This window comes from Ostrea edulis, chromosome 2 (assembly GCF_947568905.1).
Source record: "Ostrea edulis chromosome 2, xbOstEdul1.1, whole genome shotgun sequence".
Lineage (NCBI taxonomy): Eukaryota > Metazoa > Mollusca > Bivalvia > Ostreida > Ostreidae > Ostrea > Ostrea edulis.
Genome location: NC_079165.1, coordinates 79,369,240 through 79,390,881, shown reverse-complemented (window position 1 = coordinate 79,390,881; position 21,642 = coordinate 79,369,240). Strand labels below are relative to the sequence as shown.

Below are 21,642 nucleotides of genomic sequence, written 5' to 3'. Positions count from 1 at the left end.
GGGGGGGGGGGGGGGGGGGGGGGGGGGGGGCATAATAAATGGGAATCTTGAAAATCCTGAAATACACAGATGAGTTGGACCTGCTGTCAAAAATACAACTGCTAATCACTTTATTTGATTGCAATCATTATACATCATTTAAAGTGATCAACAAAAAATCTGTGTCCATACATCCACCAGGGTATTGCATGTATGCACCAATATATTTGAAAGGGTGGGACCAGTTTCATAACTGGGAGATTTCCGTTGTCTACCAATATGTAAAAAGCCTTGCCGTTAAGCATTATAGCTGGGAATTTAATACACGTATGACGATGGATTACTTTCATTGCTTACATGTAAGCCGTTTAATACAAGTTCACTACCCATTATAAATCAACAATAACAAAAAGGAATAAATCATATTTTATTGAGAACACAAACAAAATGGTATTCACCATCAATAATTCCATAAACATTGAAGTTCACTCCAGTTGTTAAACATTGGGTCAGTTCATGATGTAGGATATATAATACTTTTTAAATCAAAATAAAAAGAAATGTGTTTATGTATAAGTATATGAATAAATAAACAAAAGCCAGAAACATTCTCTATCTGATGTAAACAATAACTATCCACAAATGTGTGGTCATGCATTATGCTGTGTAAATCGATGAAGTTTCTAGAGTGATTATATTGAAGCGTGAAAAATGATGTCCTCGACAAAGAATGCAATTTCCCAGAAATTCTGCATAAGCTTTTGATTAGTCTGGCACAGTCTATTGATTTTGGATTGATCTGGTCACACATGGCTGACTTACTGCTGTGCACACTGAAGCCTGTCCACGGGGCCAAATTCCGAATCTTCAGAGTCGGAATCGGAACTGTTGGAACTAGAATCGTCACCATCTGGATCATTCTGCAACAATAAAACATTCACCTAGTTCATTCTATGACCAAAATCAAATTCATCTGGATCATTATATAACCAAGAACATCCGAATGAGATCATTATAGAACATGTTTTGTACACATGGCCAACAAATTTCCTTCTTTTTCATTCTAACAATAAGATAAGGGGGAGGCTAGAACCAGGATTAAAGTTTAAAATATCAATATATGAGCAATGATATAATGCAGGCCCTGTTAGTGTTAACACTGTTACCCTTCTCCGAGCTCGACTGATCTGACGCATGATATAATACATCATCGGACCGTCCAACATGTCGTGTAAAGCAGACGGATCACTCGAGTTCTCCTCATCTCTCTCCTTCCTGTTCTTTTTGGTTGTCTGTGTATCAGAAGAAATCGAGATTAGTGCAGAATACAACAGAACTGGCAATCTCTGCTGGCCTGGAGGTTATAAAACTTTCTTGAGCACATTTTCACACTCAAACTTTGTGCTCTAAATTGTACTCATACTCAAAAGTGAAGGTTATAAAACTTTTATAAAATCATTCTCATACTCAATGGAATACATTCTCAAGATTTTTCAAGTATGCTTCAGAGCTTGCTCAGAGTTGTACTCAAAACAAACATGGCTGAGTTTGAGTATAAGTATGGTAAAAGTTTTATAACCTCCAGGCCTGGTGAATATCTAGGTCTGAGTCATAATCTACTGGAATGAGTACCTTTTTGAGATTAGGTAACACAGTAGGGTCGTCTGCAGTAGGGGCCCAAATCTTCACATCGTGATCCAGTCCACTTGTAGCCATAATGGGGGCAAAAGGATGGGGCTCCAACACATTGATCTGAGGGTGGAATGTTGATAAAAATTTACACCGAGTGTCAGACAACTTACACTGAATGTCAGACAACGTACACTGAGTGTAAGACAATTTACAATGAACACTAAATGTCGGGGAATTTACACTAAATGTTGGGCAATTTTCAATGAATGTCAGACAATTTACTCTCAGTGTCAGACAACTTAATCTGAATGTGAGAAATTTACACTAATTAGTAAATGTCAGACAATTTACATTGAACTTATTAAATGCAGAATGTCAATATATAGAATTTACACTCTACATGTTAAAGGTAGGACACCATACATGTGCTAATTTAACTAAAACTTTTTAGGGAGACTAGTTAAAAATGCTTTATAGAATTTGTACATGCTTCTAAGAATATGTTACATGCAGCTTCAGTTACATAGTTTGTAGTCATGGTAACTTACCACTCCACAATCATCCCCTTCCATGAACTGCACCACATTCTCGGTTTCTTTGTCCCACAGGAAAACATGACCACAGTCACTTCCACTGACAACAAATTCACTGCGGGGGCCATAAAAGTTCACACCCTTAACTGAAACAGATATAGATGAAATGGAGACATCAATTTACAGAACTGATACGGAGACATTAATTTACAGAACTGATACGGAGACATTAATTTACAGAACAGATACAGAGACATCAATTTATAGAACTGAGACAGAGAAATCAATTTATAGAACTGAGACGGAGAAATCAATTTATAGAACTGAGACGGAGAAATCAATTTACAGAACTGATACGGAGATATCAATTTATAGAACTGAGACGGAGACATCAATTTATAGAACTGAGACGGAGAAATCAGTTTATAGAACTGAGACGGAGACATCAATTTACAGAACTGATACGGATACATCAATTTATACCTATCACCATCCATTCAAAAGTTATGGCAAAGGTTAAAGATTTTGCTGACAGACGGACAGAGCAAAAGTTTCCCGCCCCTGAATCTCAAATTACAGGGGCATAAAAATCAAATACATAAAAATGATGCATGTATGATTTTCTGTAATATTCATTATAGCGTCATTTGAGAACTTGAGATCAAGCAGCATTTTGTTCCATTTGATAGTAATAGAAAAGTGTATTACATGTAATCATTAAAAAGATGTTCAGGGTAATACAATAAACAGTGCACGTGTTTGAGGATAACAGTTGAAATTGACACAATCCCCTCAAAAACCATTGTGAACCCCCATGCACTAACACAGTGGTTGACAATGGTTTACTTGGGGGGAGCAGTTTCAACTGTTACACTCATTTCATAAAAATTTGGTTAAACAAGAATACTACACAGAAGGCACATATCTAATAAAAATCAAAGTCATATCCTACAAAATCAATAGCCCTCCCATCAACACCCGTACCACACCCAACCTATCCAAAGCCGTCCTGCAGAACCAATATTTCCATCAACACCACTACCACATCCAACCTATCCAAAGCCATTCTGCAGAACCAACATCTCCATCAACACCCCTACCACATCCAACCTATCCAAAGCCGTCCTGCAGAACCAATATCTCCATCAACACCACTACCACACCCAACCTATCCATAAACCTCAAAATCAAAGCTGCCCTGCAGAACCAATATCCTCATCAATACTCCCACCACACCCAACCTATCCATAAACCTCAAAATCAAAGCTGCCCCGCAGAACCAATATCCTCATCAATACTCCCACCACACCCAACCTATCCATAAACCTCAAAAGATTTGAACTCAAATTTTCAAACCTTGGCCTTCTCTTAATGACCCATGATTAACCATTATCCCAAAAGTCTGAGAAATAACATACCATCTAAACTTCTCTCTAGAATACCTGTATTACCTGGTTGTGATCAGAGAATACCTGTATTACCTGGTTATGATCAGAGAATACCTGGTTATGATCAGAGAAAACCTGTATTACCTGGTTATGATCAGAGAATACCTGTATTACCTGATTATGATCAGAGAATACCTGTATTACCTGGTTATGATCAGAGAATACCTGGTTATGATCAGAAAATACCTGTATTACCTGGTTATGATCAGAGAAAACCTGTATTACCTGTTTATGATCAGAGAATACCTGTATTACCTGGTTATGATCAGAGAATACCTGCACTACCTGGTTATGATCAGAGAATACCTGTATTACCTGATTATGATCAGAGAATACCTGCATTACCTGGTTATGATCAGAAAAGTTTCCACTCTTATCCCTGCCAACCTGAGCTTCTCAAATTAACTTGCTCAAGAATCACGACATTATGAATGTCAGTATAAATATCTATATTGAATGGTATTCCAAAGCTACAGCCTGGATGATATTTTTAAAATTGCCATGTGCATGTGACCTTTTTTTATGTCACGGCATCATCTGTTTATAAGAAATCATGATAATAATATCTGGGCAAGCAAAACTCAGTCTGTACCGCATAAAATCTAGATCAGTCAGTCTAAAATCAATACAGTAGCTAAATGTGTGAAGATGCATTATATATTCATATACACAGTAAAATATGGTTAAAGCAAACCTCCTGGGCCAGTGAAAAACAGTTTGTTAAAACCAAACATCATTATGTCCAATAAAATTTTCGTTATTTTCCTTTCACAAGAGAATAAAAATCACTTCGCAATAGATAAGAGTCATTTTACGCATGTTCGTTATAAGCACGTTTCACTAGAGAGATGTATAAGAAACCGAAACGCTGTACTTGCATGTCACTTAATATACAAAATGATGCACAAGTTGACTTCACCATATTCCTTACAATTGGATGGGTGAAGAGGAGGGGGGGGGGGGGTTAAAATAAAGAACTCTTACATAAAATACACTTATACCTTTCTGTTATGATAAAAGAGATCTGGATAAAACTTTCCCTGAATATACCTGTAGCACTGTTTCTGTGACCTCGATATCTGCGAGTGAAGTCTGCTCCGTCGGAATGTGTATTGTCAAACAGATAAATGTCATCATCATTGTAGGAACCCATCACCTCTGGAAAATAAAGAAACTACAAATCGGAATGCAGTTCGACTGATAGCCCATCCTCACAGTGTACCAATAGAATGCAGTTCAACTGATAGCCCATCCTCACAGTGTACCAATATTTTTTCCTTATTGTATGTCATATATCGGGTAAAACTTTTTTGGAGATGAGGAAAATAAAAGCACCAAAATTTCTTTCCTAATGAATGATACTGTACATGTGTTAAATGAACCAAAAAAATTCAAGATTTTAAACTACAGAAACATCTTCTAAAGAGGCTAAAACTACCCGATAGACGGAATTTTATGACAATGAAGCTGTTCTGTAAATTGTAAACAAGAGGTCCATGGGCCACATCACTCACCTGAGTCACTTTGATCCTATCATGGCCCCAACCCCTGGGGGGAAGGGGGGGGGGGGTTATGACTTTTATAAACTTGAATCTGCACTATGTCAGGAAGCTATTATATAAATGTAAACTTCTCTGGCTCAAAGGTTCTTGAGAAGAAGATTTTTATAGATTTTCCTTAATATATATTTGTCTATAAAAGTTTGATCCCCTATTGTGGCCCCATCCTAACCACGGGGACCATGGTTTTTACAAGCTTGAATCTGCACTACGTCAGGATGCTTTCATATAAATAAAAACTTTTCTGGCCCAGTGTTTTTTGAAAAGAAGATTATTAAAGATTTTCCTGATATATTTCTATGTAAAACTGAGATCCCCTATTGATGCCCCATCCTACCCCCGGGGGCTATGATCTAAACAAACTTGAATCTACTTCATACCAGGAAACTTTAAGGTTAATCTCCACTCTTACTGCCCAGTGGTTCTTGTGAAGACTTATAAACATTATCCCTATATATTCACATGTAAAACTTTGATCCCCTATAATTTGTTTAAACATATTCTATTGAGAAACTCAATGGGATCAGGCAACAGGCATAGCCTATGTAGGCCCTCTGTTGTGGCCCCATCCTTACCCTGGCCATGGGGGTCATGGTTTTAACAAACTTGAATCTCCACTATGTCAGGAAGTTTTCATGTTAATTTCTGCTTTTCTGGCCCAACGGTTCTTGAGAAGAAGATTCTTAAATGACCCAACCCTATTTTTTGCATTTTTGTAATGATCTCCCCTTTGATGGGGGAATGGCTCTTCATTTGAACAAACTTGAATCCCTTTGATGATTTGTACCAAGTTTTGATTGAAATTGGTCCAATGGTTCTGGAGAAGTAGTCGAAAGTATGAAAAGTTTACAGACAGACAACAGATAACAACAGGTGATCAGAAAAGCTCACTTGAGCTCTCAGTTCAGGTGAACTAAAAAGTACACTGTAAAGTTAATATTCATAGGGTTTAATTAATTCTGATTTTGTAGTATGGGCACTTTTGATCCTCCTTGGACATCAGACACTACAGTAAAAAATAATGACTACAACCATTTCATGAACTCTCCACAAACATGCTAATTCTATCAACCCACAAAAATTAGGGGTCCTCCACAAACATGCTAATTCTATCAACCCACAAAAATTAGGGGTCCTCCACAAACATGCTAATTCTATCAACCCACAAAAATTAGGGGTCCTCCACAAACACGCTAATTCTATCAACCCACAAAAATTGGGGGTCCTCTACAAACACGCTAATTCTATTAACCCCAAAAAATTAGGGGTCCTCCACAAACATGCTAATTCTATCAACCCCAAAAAATTAGGACCCCTTAAAATGTCAGTGATTCTACAGAATCTACAATGTTCTGCCAAGTTTCTCTTCATATACAGACCTCTTCCATTGTAATTATACACTGCACATGTAATGTCAGCTTTCGACTTGCTGTCAATCTGAAGAAAACAAAAGAAGATAGGAGTGTATTGCTTTCATATCACATATGACACTTTGGTATCACATGCATATGTAGTTTGTATTGATGTTGTTTTCACTCCATATTTCACACAAGTCTTCAGGAATTATTGGTAATATATGTTCACTTACCAAATGATGAGGGCAAAACTTCTTGACAATGCCATCTTCACTCTGAAAAAAAAACCCAACCCACACAATAGCTTCATACAGTCTACTTTCAGTGAATGGCATTAGCTGTCCAACAAATCTAATAAAAATTCCGAAACTGGTCACCTAATGGTAAGTGATGTATTCTAATTTTTATTCAAAATCATTTACTCACATCTGAAATTTTCCTTTTGTCATAAATCCTAAAATAGAGAAAGAAACACTTGATATTTTAATGATCTACTATAATTTCAAAACTTTTTTAACAAAGAAAATTTCATGTGTATATGAGATATGCCAAGTTGTACCTGATATAACGATCTCTGCCACCCACACAAAACTCAAACGAGTTGACGGGGTTCGAGTGTATACTGTACAAAGGAACTCGGCGATTCTCACATTTAGTCTGACACAATCTGAAATTAAGTAAACATATTATTACATGATTTCCTGGTTGTTAGTATAACCGGCTCCGTGACCATAATCTAGGAAAAAACTTTTAAAAGATTGCTACGAGTAGCCATGTACCCCACCACCGCAAAAAAAGTTGAAGCACAAAAGTCCCATAACTCTTGTAAAATTTGTCGAATCAAAATGATGGTGCAATATGATCAACTACATATGGTGGCTAACAATTCGGCAAAATTTGAACAAAATCCGGTGAGCGGTTTCAGAGGAGTTGCGTCCACAAAGTGTTCCTATAGTGTAGCATGTACAAATTCAACAAAGTCCCATAACTCTTGTAAAATTTGTCCCATTAAAATGGTGGCGCACTATGATCAACTACATATGGGGACTAATAATCCTACAAAATTTGAACAAAATCCATTAAGCGGTTTCTGAGGAGTTGCATCCACAAAGTGTTCCAATAGTGTACATGTACTCCTATAAAATTTGTCGAATCAAAATGGTGGTGCAATATTGTATGATCAACTACAATCCAACAAATCCATTGAGTGATTTCAGAGGAAGTGCATCCACAAAGTAAAGTGGGACAGACGGACACCGATATTTTCATGTCCCCTTCCTTGTTGCCATGGAGGACAAAAAGTCAGAATTGAGGCTTTAATATACCCTTGGCTTCAAATACTTTATTGACAGGTTTGAATAATGATGAAAATCTAATCTAAACAGGAATTTTATTGACTTTAAAATATCAATATTATATGGATTAGATCAATTCATAATTTGTCTTGAGCCTTTTCTCAATTTAGAGTCATGGAACTAGAATTGGTTTCTTTTTTATGCACAGCAGTCACACAACTTGATTTTAACATTAATAGGCATAACATCCAGGGTCCCATTTTATAAAAGAACATACAAAATAGACAACTCCGTCATACAGTTCCTAAATTTTACACTCAATCATAAATTTCCTCATTTAAAATCACTTCATGTCAATGGTCATTATTTCTGCAGTAAAAACAACTTTAATCTTCAGATTGTATATCGTACCCCTTTTCACATGTTTTATTATTATGTATTTTAAATCATTCCAAACTTTTAACTATAATTCATCTGTCACACAACAGACTTATAATCTCTCTCTCTCAGTCTAGGATATCAACATCTGATTTACCAGATATCAGTCTGTTCTTCAGTATGTCTTAGTTCTTACTTGTTCGGTTTATCCTCACGTAAATCAACATCTGATATACACCAGATATTAGTCTGTTCTTCAGTATGTCTTAGTTCTTACTTGTTAGGTTTATCCTCACGTAAATCAATTGAATAGACTACAGCATCCTCTCCACAGCTCAGAAACACGTGGGGCGAGTCTAACTCCAAGGCCAGCTGAATCAAAATAAACAGGTGTGTGTGTATTGCAGTCATGTTTCGACATCATTTAATTATATACAGTATATATGTGTACCACACAAATCTTACTCTGATAATCTTATATACCTTTAATGTACATGTATACACCCACAAATTCGAGTACTGGCCTGATATTTACCTTGTGTGCAGCGCCTTTATGCTGTGCTAACTTCTTGGTCCCCTTACATACCCCGGTCAGTGACAACTCGGCGAGTCTCACTTGACCATCCCTAGCACAGCTGACCACATGACAATCACCACTAAATGGCATAAACTTTGCCTACATGACAAACATACACAATCTCATTATGTTATCATTTACAATTCATTTTTTGATATCACAAAGTTGAATTTAAATTAATCTAAATAGGCTTTACTTTACACAAAATTAATGTATACAGTAAAAAAAAAAAATCCCCTTAAATTGGACATAGGAAAAGCAAACAGTCTGAGGTATTACATTTCCCATGGAATTTACTAATACCAAGGGAAGCAACTTTTGTCAAGCATCTTAAAATCTGCCTCAATATTATCTATCTAGATTTCCCCTTAAAACACAAACCTACAAAAATGCACAGGATAAAATCAAACATCTAATTGTACATAAACAGGTTTAATCTAAATCATTTAAACCCATATTAGTTGTTAAAGTCAAAGTCTGCATAATTTACAGTTTGTATTATGAAAATTGTAACTTTTCACTGATGATGGTCATTAAGAACATTCTAAAAATAAATAACTAGCACTTCCTTCCCAATCTGTAAATCAGCCTTGCAACATCATTTCTACATAAGCTACAGATAAAGACTGCATGTCTTCTTATTTTCACAATAACATAACCATTCTCAATTCAAATTATCGGGTAAGACAATTTAAAAATTAAATTAAATATACTTATTAAAAGTCATCTTACTTTCAAATTAATCTTAAGTTATGAAATCTTAATTATCAGATGAAATCATAATCAGCTAAAAAGTAGATTCACATTCTTAATATTAGTTTATTGGTGTTTCCATGAATCTTCACATTTTTATAACAAAGAGGTTCATTCTACACAATAACCATAATTAACTATACCTGTATGTTGGTTAATCATTAATATTTCTAAAGCCTTTACTTTAGTTTGAATTAGAAGAAAATCAAAAACAACACAACAAATGAAATGTAACCCCAAATGATTACATAAGTGAAATAGCTTTCCCTTTGAAGACATGGACTAATTAATGTATATTTATGATGGAGTCTATTCCTTTAAATATAAGAACAATATCTCTAAACATTTAAAGATTGAATGAAAGAAGTCCTAAAGCAATGAATAAACAGAAGTAAATTCTTATGTGTAAGTGCCAATTAATTGGAGGGAGGTGTGTGTGTTGGTCGGTAGGGGGGGGGGGGGGTGTTAGACTATCCTATTTAAGCCCCTACCCCCAACCCACTTCAAAGGAACCCATAATACCTGGAAAACATTCCCTCGGTGGCCACTGTCATACACAAGAGAAGGCCTCTTTTTTATCCAGTTCCACAGAATCACATTCAGGTCATCAGAGCCACTGGCTAACAGCGTCCCTGTAAGGAAGTAGAATCACGCTTTACTGGTTTGTCATTTAAAGTAGATGTTCATTTCTTGTTCATAATTTACCAACACAGGAAATGCCTCATCTAAATATTTATAGAATTAGTGACTGAGATTTTTTTTATGGTTAAACTCTGGATTTCATACTTTGTTAATATTGCTATTTTTGTGACCACATTGGTACCCCACTATCAGAGTGTAGGTAATAGCTGGCATCAACACTGAACTCAAACGACAAGCCTGATAAATTACCCATTATATAAGAATTTCTAACGGCACCAAGATATGAGAAAATTGCATAATAACTTGTGAGTTTGTAGTAACTGAATGTACTACAATGAAACGACATGGAATGTTTGATAATAATCAGATTTTGTTCAAAATACAGTAGTACTCATTGTACAGCTCTACTTATTCTAGTTATTCTGTACACATGTACAGCTCTATTTATTCTAGTTATTCTATACACATGTACAGCTCTACTTATTCTAGTTATTCTGTACACATGAACAGCTCTACTTATTCTAGTTATTCTGTACACATGTACAGCTCTACTTATGCACTCTTTGTACTGTCCTACTTACAATGTATTCTGTACATGTGTACAGCTCTACTTCTTTTGTTTATTTATTCAGTCCTCATGTTGGTGACTGTACAAGTCCTACCTTAACTCTGCTGATTGTACAATCTAACTATTCTGTTATTTGTACATCCCTATGCCTATTCTGTTGTTTGTACAACCTTATACCTATTCTGTTGTTTGTACATCCCTATACCTATTCTGTTGTTTGTACATCCCTATACCTATTGTTATTTGTACAACCTATGCCTATTCTGTTATTTGTACATCCCTATACCTATTCTGTTGTTTGTACATCCCTATACCTATTCTGTTGTTTGTACATCCCTATACCTATTCTGTTATTTGTACAATCCTATGCCTATTCTGTTATTTGTACATCCCTATACCTATTCTGTTATTTGTACATCCCTATACCTATTGTTATTTGTACATCCCTATACCTATATTCTGTTATATGTACATCCCTATATCTATTCTGTTATTTGTACATCCCTATGCCTATTCTGTTATTTGTACATCCCTATACCTATTCTGTTGTTTGTACATCCCTATACCTATTCTGTTATTTGTACATCCCTATATCTATTCTGTTATTGTACATCCCTATGCCTATTCTGTTATTTGTACATCCCTATACATATTCTGTTGTTTGTACATCCCTATACATATTCTATTATTTGTACATCCCTATATCTATTCTGTTATTTGTACACCACTATGCCTATTCTGTTATTTGTACATCCCTATGCAGATTCTGTTGATGCTTGTTTTGATGTGCCCTACCTATTCTGTTGTTTGTACAACCCTATACCTATTCTGTTATTTGTACAACCCTATACCTATTCTGTTTGTACATCCCTATACCTATTCTGTTGTTTGTACAACCCTATACCTATTCTGTTGTTTGTACATCCCTATACCTATTCTGTTATTTGTACATCCCTATGCAGATTCTGTTGTTTGTACAACCCTATACCTATTCTGTTATTTGTACATCCCTATACTTATTGTTATTTGTACATCCCTATACCTATTCTGTTATTTGTACATCCCTATACCTATTCTGTTATTTGTACATCCCTATACCTATTCTGTTATTGTACATCCCTATACCTATTCTGTTGTTTGTACATCCCTATACCCATTCTGTTATTTGTACAATCCTATGCCTATTCTGTTCTTTGTACATCCCTATACCTATATTGTTATTTGTACATCCCTATACCTATTCTGCTATTGTACATCCCTATACCTATTCTGTTATTTGTACATCCCTATATATATTCTGTTATTGTACATCCCTATGCCTATTCTGTTATTTGTACATCCCTATACCTATTCTGTTGTTTGTACATCCCTATACCTATTCTGTTGTTTGTACAACCCTATACCTATTCTGTTATTTGTACACCACTATACCTATTCTGTTGTTTGTACATCCCTATGCAGATTCTGTTGATGCTTGTTTTGATGTGTCCTACCTATTCTGTTGTTTGTACAACCCTATACCTATTCTGTTATTTGTACAACCCTATACCTATTCTGTTGTTTGTACATCCCTATACCTATTCTGTTGTTTGTACAACCCTATACCTATTCTGTTGTTTGTACATCCCTATACCTATTCTGTTATTTGTACATCCCTATGCAGATTCTGTTGTTTGTACAACCCTATACCTATTCTGTTGTTTGTAAAACCCTATACCTATTCTGTTGTTTGTACATCCCTATACCTATTCTGTGGTTTGTACAACCCTATACCTATTCTATTATTTGTACATCCCTATATCTATTCTGTTATTTGTACACCACTATGCCTATTCTGTTATTTGTACATCCCTATGCAGATTCTGTTGTTTGCACAACCCTATACCTATTCTGTTGTTTGTACATCCCTATACCTATTCTGTTGTTTGTACATCCCTATACCTATTCTATTATTTGTACATCCCTATATCTATTCTGTTATTTGTACACCACTATGCCTATTCTGTTATTTGTACAACCCTATGCAGATTCTGTTGTTTGTACATCCCTATACCTATTCTGTTGATGCTTGTTTTGATGTGCCCTACCTATTCTGTTGAAGCTAAGAGCATTCACACATCCATCATGGTACTCCATCTTATACTGAAGTTTCAGTCTCTGCACCATTTGTAAGCTACTTTGCACTTTCTCTCTAAAAACTGAGGGTGGAGTTTTGTTTGAGAACCCCATCTGTCGGCTGCTGAGATCTTTTAATGCAAACCATGTATGCTTTGGTGTTGCTTTGTCTTCCTCTTCCTCCTCTTCAGAATTAGATTTCTGGTCATCTGATTTTGATTTCACAGATTCTAAATTATCATTGATCTCTTCATCTGAAAATTCATCAGAATCAATGTCACTTTCTGTTTCAATGTCAGCCATTTCTTCTTGATCTTCTGTGTTCTCACCCTCATTCTGGTTCACGTCATCGTCATCGCTGTCAGAGATCCGCTGGAATCGATATTTGCGTTTTTTTGCTGGGCGTTTCCTAAATGATACAATGTCTGAGTCATCGTCAGAATTTTTGGTTTCCATGTGAACATGATCATCATTTACCTGGGAGCTCCCTGGTTCACTTGCAACATCATCGGTTTCTTCTCCTGGGATTGGCTGTTTGTTAATATTATTCTCAGCTGCACTGGCTGAATTTCTTTTCACTGAATTGTCTGCTTTATGATCTAATTTAATGTTATTTTGCTTTCCAGTTTTTCTCTTTTCACTATTAGCATGTGAGTTGCATTCTGAGTTAGTCCTTGAAGTGCAGCCACTGTCTGTAACACATTCCGAAACTGACTCGCTGAGATCGAGTTCAGACATCGAACAGTCCTTCAAACTTGGTGAGCATTCTGGTCCAAGACCACTGTCCTTGCCACTGTTTGACACAGGTGACTTCTCAAAGTCAATGCCACTGTCATCAAACTTGGGTATACTCATGATTAAATCATTGGAGTTGTTAGCTGTGTGATCTGGGTCAAAGACCTCTGTCTGTAGTAAGCCATCACAGATGCTAGTATCAACACCCGATTCATTCTGTGAAAAATTGTGATTGGCTAAAATAGCTTCCTTTACTGCCTGGCTCTTGGAATGTGAAGTCTCTGGAATTTTCTCTCCTTCACACTCTTCCAAATTTTCCATTGCTTCAGCCATCTCTCAAATCAATGGGAACTCCCTGGAATCAGTCCGTCTCATGCAATCACTGTCAACTCTACAAATCAAACCACATACTGTATACAAGAAAAGTTTCTCTTTTGCTTTATTTTTGCCCTTAACCTAAATAGGTCGATCTAAATCCAATATAAATTTATTCTTTACTTTAGCATAGCAAAATAGGATTATATAAGTGAATGCAAACTGAAACAAAATTCCATTTTCAATTTTTCATTGGGGACAAAGTCCACTATACACAGTATTCAAGGTGCTTGAAAAAATCGTGATTGTCCAGACTACATTTAATATCACAAATATGAAATATAGGTCTAAAAGTTAAAAAAAAAAAAAACCTGGACAAGATGGCAACAAGATATGTTTGTGAGACATGATGCCCCGAGAATGCATGACTACATTCAATAGTATGAATTTAACCCCAACCTTGACCTTCACAGCAATGTCGTTTACCCGACAGTTCATCAAGTGCAAGGTCTATAATTTATTGGCTGCAGAACTGTAGCTTGCCAGAAAAAAATGGATTAGACCAGAGAACTACTGATCCACCCATTATAAATACCTCTGAGTTTTGTACACATTACTTTGGTGCCATTTCTCTGTTATTTAACATTGCTGCCTCAAATTATAATACAAAAGAATTTCTAGCATATCTCCTCAGTACATTTGTGTTAAGATATGCCTTGAAATATTTATTAACACCACTTTCAAACTATAGTTTAAATAAATGTCTTCTGTTTAGTGTTTACATAGCCATGTTAGGTTATATCAATCAGGGATTTGTTTAGGGTCTGTAGGGGGCCGAAATAAGGTCCCATTCCAAATGCTAAAAAGCAGGTATTTTTCCCAATTTTTGCTCTGAAATTACCAAACAATGAAAACAAATCAAGTAGGGTAGCCAAATTGTTCATAATTCTTCTTCACAGGCTCACATATTACAATTTTTGCTTTAAAATTCTTACGTAAACCTAATTTTTTGGCCTCTGTGCTTATTTGAATGAGGTCAGCTTTGACCCAATTGAAAGTTAAAAGGAGCCCAATTATACCTTAAAGCACCCTGAATTGGGGTTTTCCCTATTTCTTTGTATGAAACATTTTTTCCAATTTCAAGCAAATGTCGCTATTTTTCCCAATTCAAAAGGCCCTGGCCCTTGGAATCAAGACCTTAAAAAACCCTGTCAATTCAAACCCCACTGATTATTGCATTAAGTCATACTTACAATACTATATAGCTTTTGGTTTTCATGTTATTTTCGTCAACTTATTGATGTAAAATGAGAGAAGTATAGCTCCAGTGGAAAAAAAATTAAAGTTCAAAAGGGCACATATAAAATCAACTCAAGTTTCTTATAAGAACCTTAATTAATACAATGTTCTAACCTCTTTCAACAATTAATTTTTTAACTGTAATAATTTCATCCAAATATTTCTATAAAAAATACTATTCTGTTGATATACGGCCTAGATAAGCTTCTGATCAGTACTAATTTGAAAATGTTAGAAATTGAAACTCCCGCCATCTATAGAGGCTGTCATGATGTGGAACTCTTTGTACTGAAGACCACAAAAATCAATTTCAATTTATCTATTGATTCACCAAGCATATTGGCATACAATCATGTCAATAATTTTGACGTCACACCGTCTGTTCCAGTATATTGATAAGATTCTAAGATGTGCATGTGGTATGGTAGATTTTACGAATAGGTTGAAGCTTCCTGTCAGTCTGTTAATTGCACTAATGCGAAAAGGAGTTGTGATTTTTTTTTTTTAAATTCTTGAACCAACCAAGTCATCTGAATCCGAAAAGAAAAGGCTATGTAAACTGTGGATCCATCATCTGCATAACGACAAGTTGAGGTTCGAGACATTTGTATGGAAAAACGTGTACCGTCTGCCAGGTCTGCGACTCGAATTAACGTCTTCTTTTCTCAATTCCCTCTTGCAAAAGAACGGGCTCAAATCCATATGGCTCCAAACTTAACTGTTTAGGACTTGTCATGTTTACAGGGCTGCTGATGAAATAAACTGGAACCAACAGCGTGACGTCATAAATTAAACTTCAATGGCTTCTCTCTTAGCGGCAGGTAATTTAAAATATATGATAGATTAGTATTGATTTAATCGTTAAGCACGGATTTTTGGTGTTAAAGACTGTCATTTACAATATCAGTAAGTATAATACTTCATTCATAAAAACAACAATGTGGTTATAGCTTTGCCTTTCCCTTTAAATTGACTGGATATCTAACATGGCTAAGTAAACAAGCAAATTTTCTTGATTTATGAGAATTTTCAATTCAAATTGGATGTTAATGAAAATAAGTTAGGAATTCTGATTCATTGATATTTTAAGATGGTGATGCACAAATATGAAATTACAGAAATATAACACCTACAAAAAAGCTGCTTCATAAATCTGTATAGCTCTCAGATCTATCCAAATTTTCCTCAGAGAGCTACAGTTCTGCAGCTACCAACTTAATACATACTTCCAAGATATGGTTAAAGTTAAAGAAGGAGACAGAAAAATTAAATATAAAAAAAACCCAAGAAAGACAGACCAAAAACAATATTCACCCAGAGTTTTAAAAGGGGTGAACACAGACGGGTGTTTCCAAAGTTTCGTCCCCTTAATTCTCCCTAACTTCCCTAAATTTCCTTTCAGTACCTTTACCCAGCTTCCCCTTAATGTCCATTGTTTCTGCACCTACTTCCCTGGGCCCATTCAACCTACAAAGTTTTCAACACAAAAAGATAAATAAAAGACCATACTGATTGATATATTTGACCTCGTACACTGAAGAATGTTCTAAATAAAACTCTCCATAGGACAACAATGATAGAGATATTGGATTTTTTTTTTCACTTGAAGTTTCGGACTATGGCTAAGTTAGGTAACAAAGCAAGCAGGTGTTGCAAAATACACAAGTCCTGATACTAACTCGGCCGTCCAGTACTCAACTTCTGAAAGTTAACTGGGTAAAAATGTGGTTTACTCGCAGTTAAACCCATAGAGCAAAAAATTATTGAAAACCTGTGATCGTTTATCAGACATGCTAAATCTGCGATATCGCACTTAGTCTTAGGTTGTGACGTATAGGCATTTTTATGGCGTAAACAATGAAAGCTGACCAAAAAAATGTTCGTCATTTCAGAGAATCATACGCATTAATTTACCTACAAAACATTACCTACATGACAAAGGGACATCACTAAAAAGTAATACTACTTCTTAAAGCTACAATAAAAGTCTGTCATTATTACAAAACAGATCTAAATTATCAGCTGTCATTTGTTTTTACCATTTTCATCATTTTTGTTTTTGACTCTGCTCTGCTGGAATTCTGTAATCTCATTGGCTAAAATTGTGTTTACTAAATAATTGTGTGAAAAATTCAATTTTTAATAAATGTATAAAATGTATACCGTATGTATTGTAGTTATTCATATTCTAATTCTTTTAAAAATAGTATAATAAAATGAGGAAAATGGATAACGTTTTGAGAACACAAACATTCTGCGGGATTGAACTTCCGTCTTGATCTTTGAGCTCCTGTCAGCTGTGTTTTTATTATGATATTGCAACACATTCGATATGGCGAGGTTGTTTAACTCACTGTTTAAAGATTTAAGAGCGTTATCAATCAGTAACATCGAATTCTTTCAACATGGGACCAACTACACGCATTCCAAATTCCACCAATCCTTCTGCTTACTTTACGAGCACCTTGACAGGTGAGTTGTTATGACCATCGCTGAATTTGGAAATTTGTCTCATTTCTGTATTTTCTTTGTAGTGTATCCACCCATACCGTATAGCGAATTTCACAATACAATTCAATCTTTATTAAACCAATTTTGGGTCAATCAACTTAAAAGAAATTCCTCTCTATTCTTCCACAGGCTTTTGACACTTGTAATCAGAAAAAACTTGTGTGTGTTTGTGTATATATATATATATATATATATATATATATATATATATATATTATGTGTGTATGAATAGAATAGAATATGATTTATTTCCAAATTAGGCATACAGCATACATGATTGTTAACATTTCAATGTGCAATGTTTATTTTATTTTTTAAATGAAGAGCAAAATATGCACTATTAGTATGAGCAAAGTTCATACATGAGACATTTTGAACATGATAATACTTATTTGTATTATATGTAAGTACCACCGTGTATCCTAATGCAAAACAGTCAGAAATGCACACAGGAAGAAAATAATAACAATATATGCAATTACACATAATAATAGTAAAAGGCATGTAGTACATGTACATATGATTGACTGTAATGCAAAAGATACCACGGGACGGAACATTGGTACTAAGTCAACATGTCATGTTTACAATGGGTGCATATGTATATACATATTGGTTTGAACTTTCACATGCTTCATTTTATATTGCTTCTTTAATCAAATCGCAAAGGGCTACAAGTACATAAGTATTTTCACCATTGAGTAACCATATTAATCTATATATTCATGTTGTCACATTGTTGTTTTATAATTTTATACATGTTCTGCCTGAGAGAGTTATAAGTTGAACATTCAAAAATTAGATGAATTTCATCACCAAGTTTACAAGAAGAACACTTTGTACAAAATCTTAAATGTCTAGGGATTCCTGAATAACGACCTCGTTCTACTGATAAATTGTGCGCTGATGTACGTAATCTTGCAAGTGCTTTATGTTGTGCAGGTGGTAAGAATGTTAAGTAGTTTTCAAAAACAAAATTAGTTTTAAATTTAACATAAGTTTCAAGTTTTCCATATTGTAAACTTCTGATATATCCCCATTCTTTCAAATAATGATGGCATAACAATTCCTTACATTTTTTCTTAAAAATTGATAGGTTATTGATTGCAATATGATTGTTTCTAATTCCAACAATTCCAAATAACTTTTGTACCACGTACACCATACCATGACTGCGATTTTAATGTACAAGCATTATGCTTACTTTGCATGTAATATATATATATATATTATAGGTGGATTTTAGGTACTGTCTTTTTGCAACTCCCCTCCCTACCCCATAAATTACATTTACCCCCTCTGATTACATGTACACTGAATAGTTAACATCATAGGGGGAGATCTTGAGATAGTGCAGAAATGTGAACTCTGACAGTATTAAATTAGTACTTCCGAGTGATTGTTATTTATTTATATTGTTATAATTAATTGCTTGAGGACCCTTGATTGGTGAATAAACAATGTAATATAAATACAAACAGTTTAGGTCAAAATATATATTGATAGCTAAAAGACGCTGAAAGTATCATTAGTTTGTTGTCTTTAAAAAAAAACTTTGATTGGGCCCGATATTCGCGTAAGCTGTTTCCATAAAAAACAAATGATAAAGCTAAAAAGTAGAGAAAATCAAGCTCATTTGAATGTTTATTACATATACCACAGCAAAATCTACTGTAAAACATTGACCACGATTGATGTGCGGACACGCAGACGTGCAGAATACAACTATGTAGCCTTTTATTAATTGTATTAGATGATTTTGAAACCTTTACCAGATCAAGTGAGCTTAATTAATTAGTATGTAAAATGCAGATTATGATTTTTGATTTATGAGTGTTAAATTTTCACACTAAATTTCAAAGCTGCCCTATGCCCTACAGGTTTGGGGAAATTAAATATCTGGAATTTTTCATCATTGAATTTTTTCATGAATAAGATATCCTATAACTTGATTTTGTGTAACTTTTTAGCCTTTTTCACAACTTCTTCACATAATGATTCAAGTAAAAAATTTTACATTATACAGAGTTCCTTGCAAATAAATGCTTGATCATCAAATTACTAAACATATGTTGTAACTATATATCCAATGTTCTCTTTTATATATGCTATTCAGATGCAATAGAGGTTTATACTTAAAATATCTGTCACAAAATTTGTTTTATAAAATCAAAATAAAATTTTACTCACTTAATTTCACTGAGAAATTTTGAATCCATTTTGGGAATTTTTCACAATTTTTGCAAAGGGAAACTGATAAAATTCAGTAGTAATTCTTATGTATGGAAAACTCTGTTTATACTTTCATGAAGATAACTCGATCAGTCCATGAAAATTTTTAAAATTACTGTCAGTAGTGGTGTGCTGGTGGAGCCGTCAGTTTTATTTAGTCTGTATTAAAATGTTTTAAATTAATTATGGACCTATGGAATTTACAATAGATCCCTAGTCATAGGAGTCATTAGACATCATTTAGTAAAAAAAAAAAATAGTAACATTACTAAGCCTATTTGGATATTTCAAGGTCAAATTATACTTGCTCATTTATAAATTTAGTATCCTAAGGCATCAAATTTGTCACGTTTTGTGAAGACTAGCCCTATTACATTTTCATGTCTGATTTTGATGGCAGACATCATTAATTTGAAACAAACAATGATGGCAGACTTGCCAAAACATTTGCTGGTTTGATATGGTGTGAAATACTCAATAGAAAAAGTATTATGTCGAACAGAATATACCAGTTTGATATACACATCAGGTGGTATAATGCTCTCTCGGACTCATGGAATGAAACAGACTCAAATACTTTGGAGATGTAGTGTCTTTTTAACTCTGAGTGCGTTGAAATATGATATTGACATTTGCATACAAACTTGATAATTCACTTAAGCATACATGTGACTTTCAAAATTGTGTCATTCATGTCTAAGGACCTGTGCACTAAGTCTAAGGATCATCTTCGTCTGTAACACACAAAGTTGCATTCAGAGTAGTGATGCACAATGATACTGCCACATAACAGAAACATAAGGCTACAGTAAAGTGATTGTTGGTTTGGTGTTGTCAATCCACAATTTCTCGGAATAGGACAGATCATCATAAACCAAACTGTGTATAGATATTCATTACATATGTCACGAAAGTTCAAAGGAATGCCAAATCTTTGCCAGAAAATTTGTATTCTGTACAGTTTCTTATTGAACATTTTCCATGAAAACTTTGAAGCATTTTAAGAAATTTGATATGATATAATTGTATTAATTTGATATTAATGAAAGTCTTTTTTTCTAGGAATGTTTGATCTTTTCTGTTATTATACTTGATATCTGAAATGAAAGCCACACAAAAATGGAAAGATAACAAATATAATTACATTTATTAATTTTTTACACAAAATTTTGTCTAGGATCACATTTATTTGTAATGTCCCGGCCCCCACCCCACCCCCAAGTAATTTCCCTACCTACCAAACCAGCAGTTTCAGGATTGGCTTGACATATGTGCATGTAGGTAGGTTTCTTTTTTATTAATTTTATTTTTGTTAAAAGTAACAATGATAGATGTACTTAATAAAACAATAATATGATCTTTGTAGAGGTATCCAGCCAGCCATTGAACAAATTGTACCACTCCTTCCAAAGTATGACCTGTCGCCAGACACACAGGCTAATGGTTACCGCAGTCTTTTGAAGGTCGTCCATAAATGCTGTGTAAATCTCCTAAGGCTGTCTCGGTACATCAATGTTAATCGCAGTTCACTGTTTTTCCGAGGCAACTTTTACAGTAAGGAACTTGAGGCTTATGTAATATGCCTTGGCCAGTTAAGAGCCACCCTTTACTATGCACAGAAGTTGGTTGCATACAGTCAGGATGGTTCACTGTTTGCGGATGAGGACAATTTGAATGATCCCGTGGTGGAAAGTCTGGTGGAGGAAATGGAGGGGC

General features: G+C 34.8%; 2 protein-coding genes across 6 annotated transcripts in view; one reads left to right on the top strand and one right to left on the bottom strand.

Annotated features, from left to right (window-relative positions):
- Positions 1-392: 392 nt before the first annotated feature.
- Positions 393-17,277, bottom strand: LOC130051886 (DDB1- and CUL4-associated factor 8-like). Of its 5 annotated transcripts, XM_056155032.1 has the most exons (15): positions 17,223-17,277; positions 16,589-16,650; positions 12,807-13,960; positions 10,032-10,141; positions 8,715-8,855; positions 8,457-8,551; positions 7,066-7,173; positions 6,933-6,960; positions 6,740-6,781; positions 6,531-6,588; positions 4,643-4,750; positions 2,160-2,290; positions 1,612-1,731; positions 1,146-1,271; positions 393-899 (listed from the first exon to the last, which is right to left on the bottom strand). In XM_056155032.1, the coding sequence occupies exons 3-15, from the start codon at positions 13,900-13,902 to the stop codon at positions 798-800; spliced, it is 2,265 nt and encodes a 754-aa protein (XP_056011007.1). In that variant the 5' UTR covers positions 13,903-13,960; positions 16,589-16,650; positions 17,223-17,277; the 3' UTR covers positions 393-797. The 5 variants fall into 5 exon arrangements, with proteins under 5 accessions (XP_056011007.1, XP_056011004.1, XP_056011006.1 ...); XM_056155029.1 differs by having other exon boundaries at positions 393-1,271; XM_056155031.1 differs by lacking the exon at positions 16,589-16,650.
- A 145-nt stretch (positions 17,278-17,422) lies between these two features.
- The window catches only part of LOC130051882 (hormone-sensitive lipase-like), an 18,920-nt gene continuing 14,700 nt past the window's right edge, over positions 17,423-21,642 (top strand). The window contains exons 1-2 of the mRNA XM_056154962.1: positions 17,423-17,655; positions 21,293-21,642. The exon at positions 21,293-21,642 is cut by the window's right edge and continues 41 nt beyond it. Coding sequence (XP_056010937.1) covers positions 17,516-17,655; positions 21,293-21,642 — 490 coding nt within the window. The 5' untranslated portion in view covers positions 17,423-17,515. The remainder of the gene's footprint in view (positions 17,656-21,292) is intronic.

What these genes read in the sequence shown, in the direction of transcription:
- LOC130051886 (XM_056155029.1), bottom strand. Translation starts at nt 13,902, where the DNA reads ATGGCTGAAGCAATGGAAAATTTGGAAGAGTGTGAAGGAGAGAAAATT. An exon ending in GGCAGAGATCGTTATATCAG is followed by an intron (nt 6,961 to 7,065) that starts GTACAACTTGGC and finishes TCTCTATTTTAG; the next exon opens with GATTTATGACAAAAGGAAAA. An exon ending in TCACAGAAACAGTGCTACAG is followed by an intron (nt 2,291 to 4,642) that starts GTATATTCAGGG and finishes TATCTGTTTCAG; the next exon opens with TTAAGGGTGTGAACTTTTAT.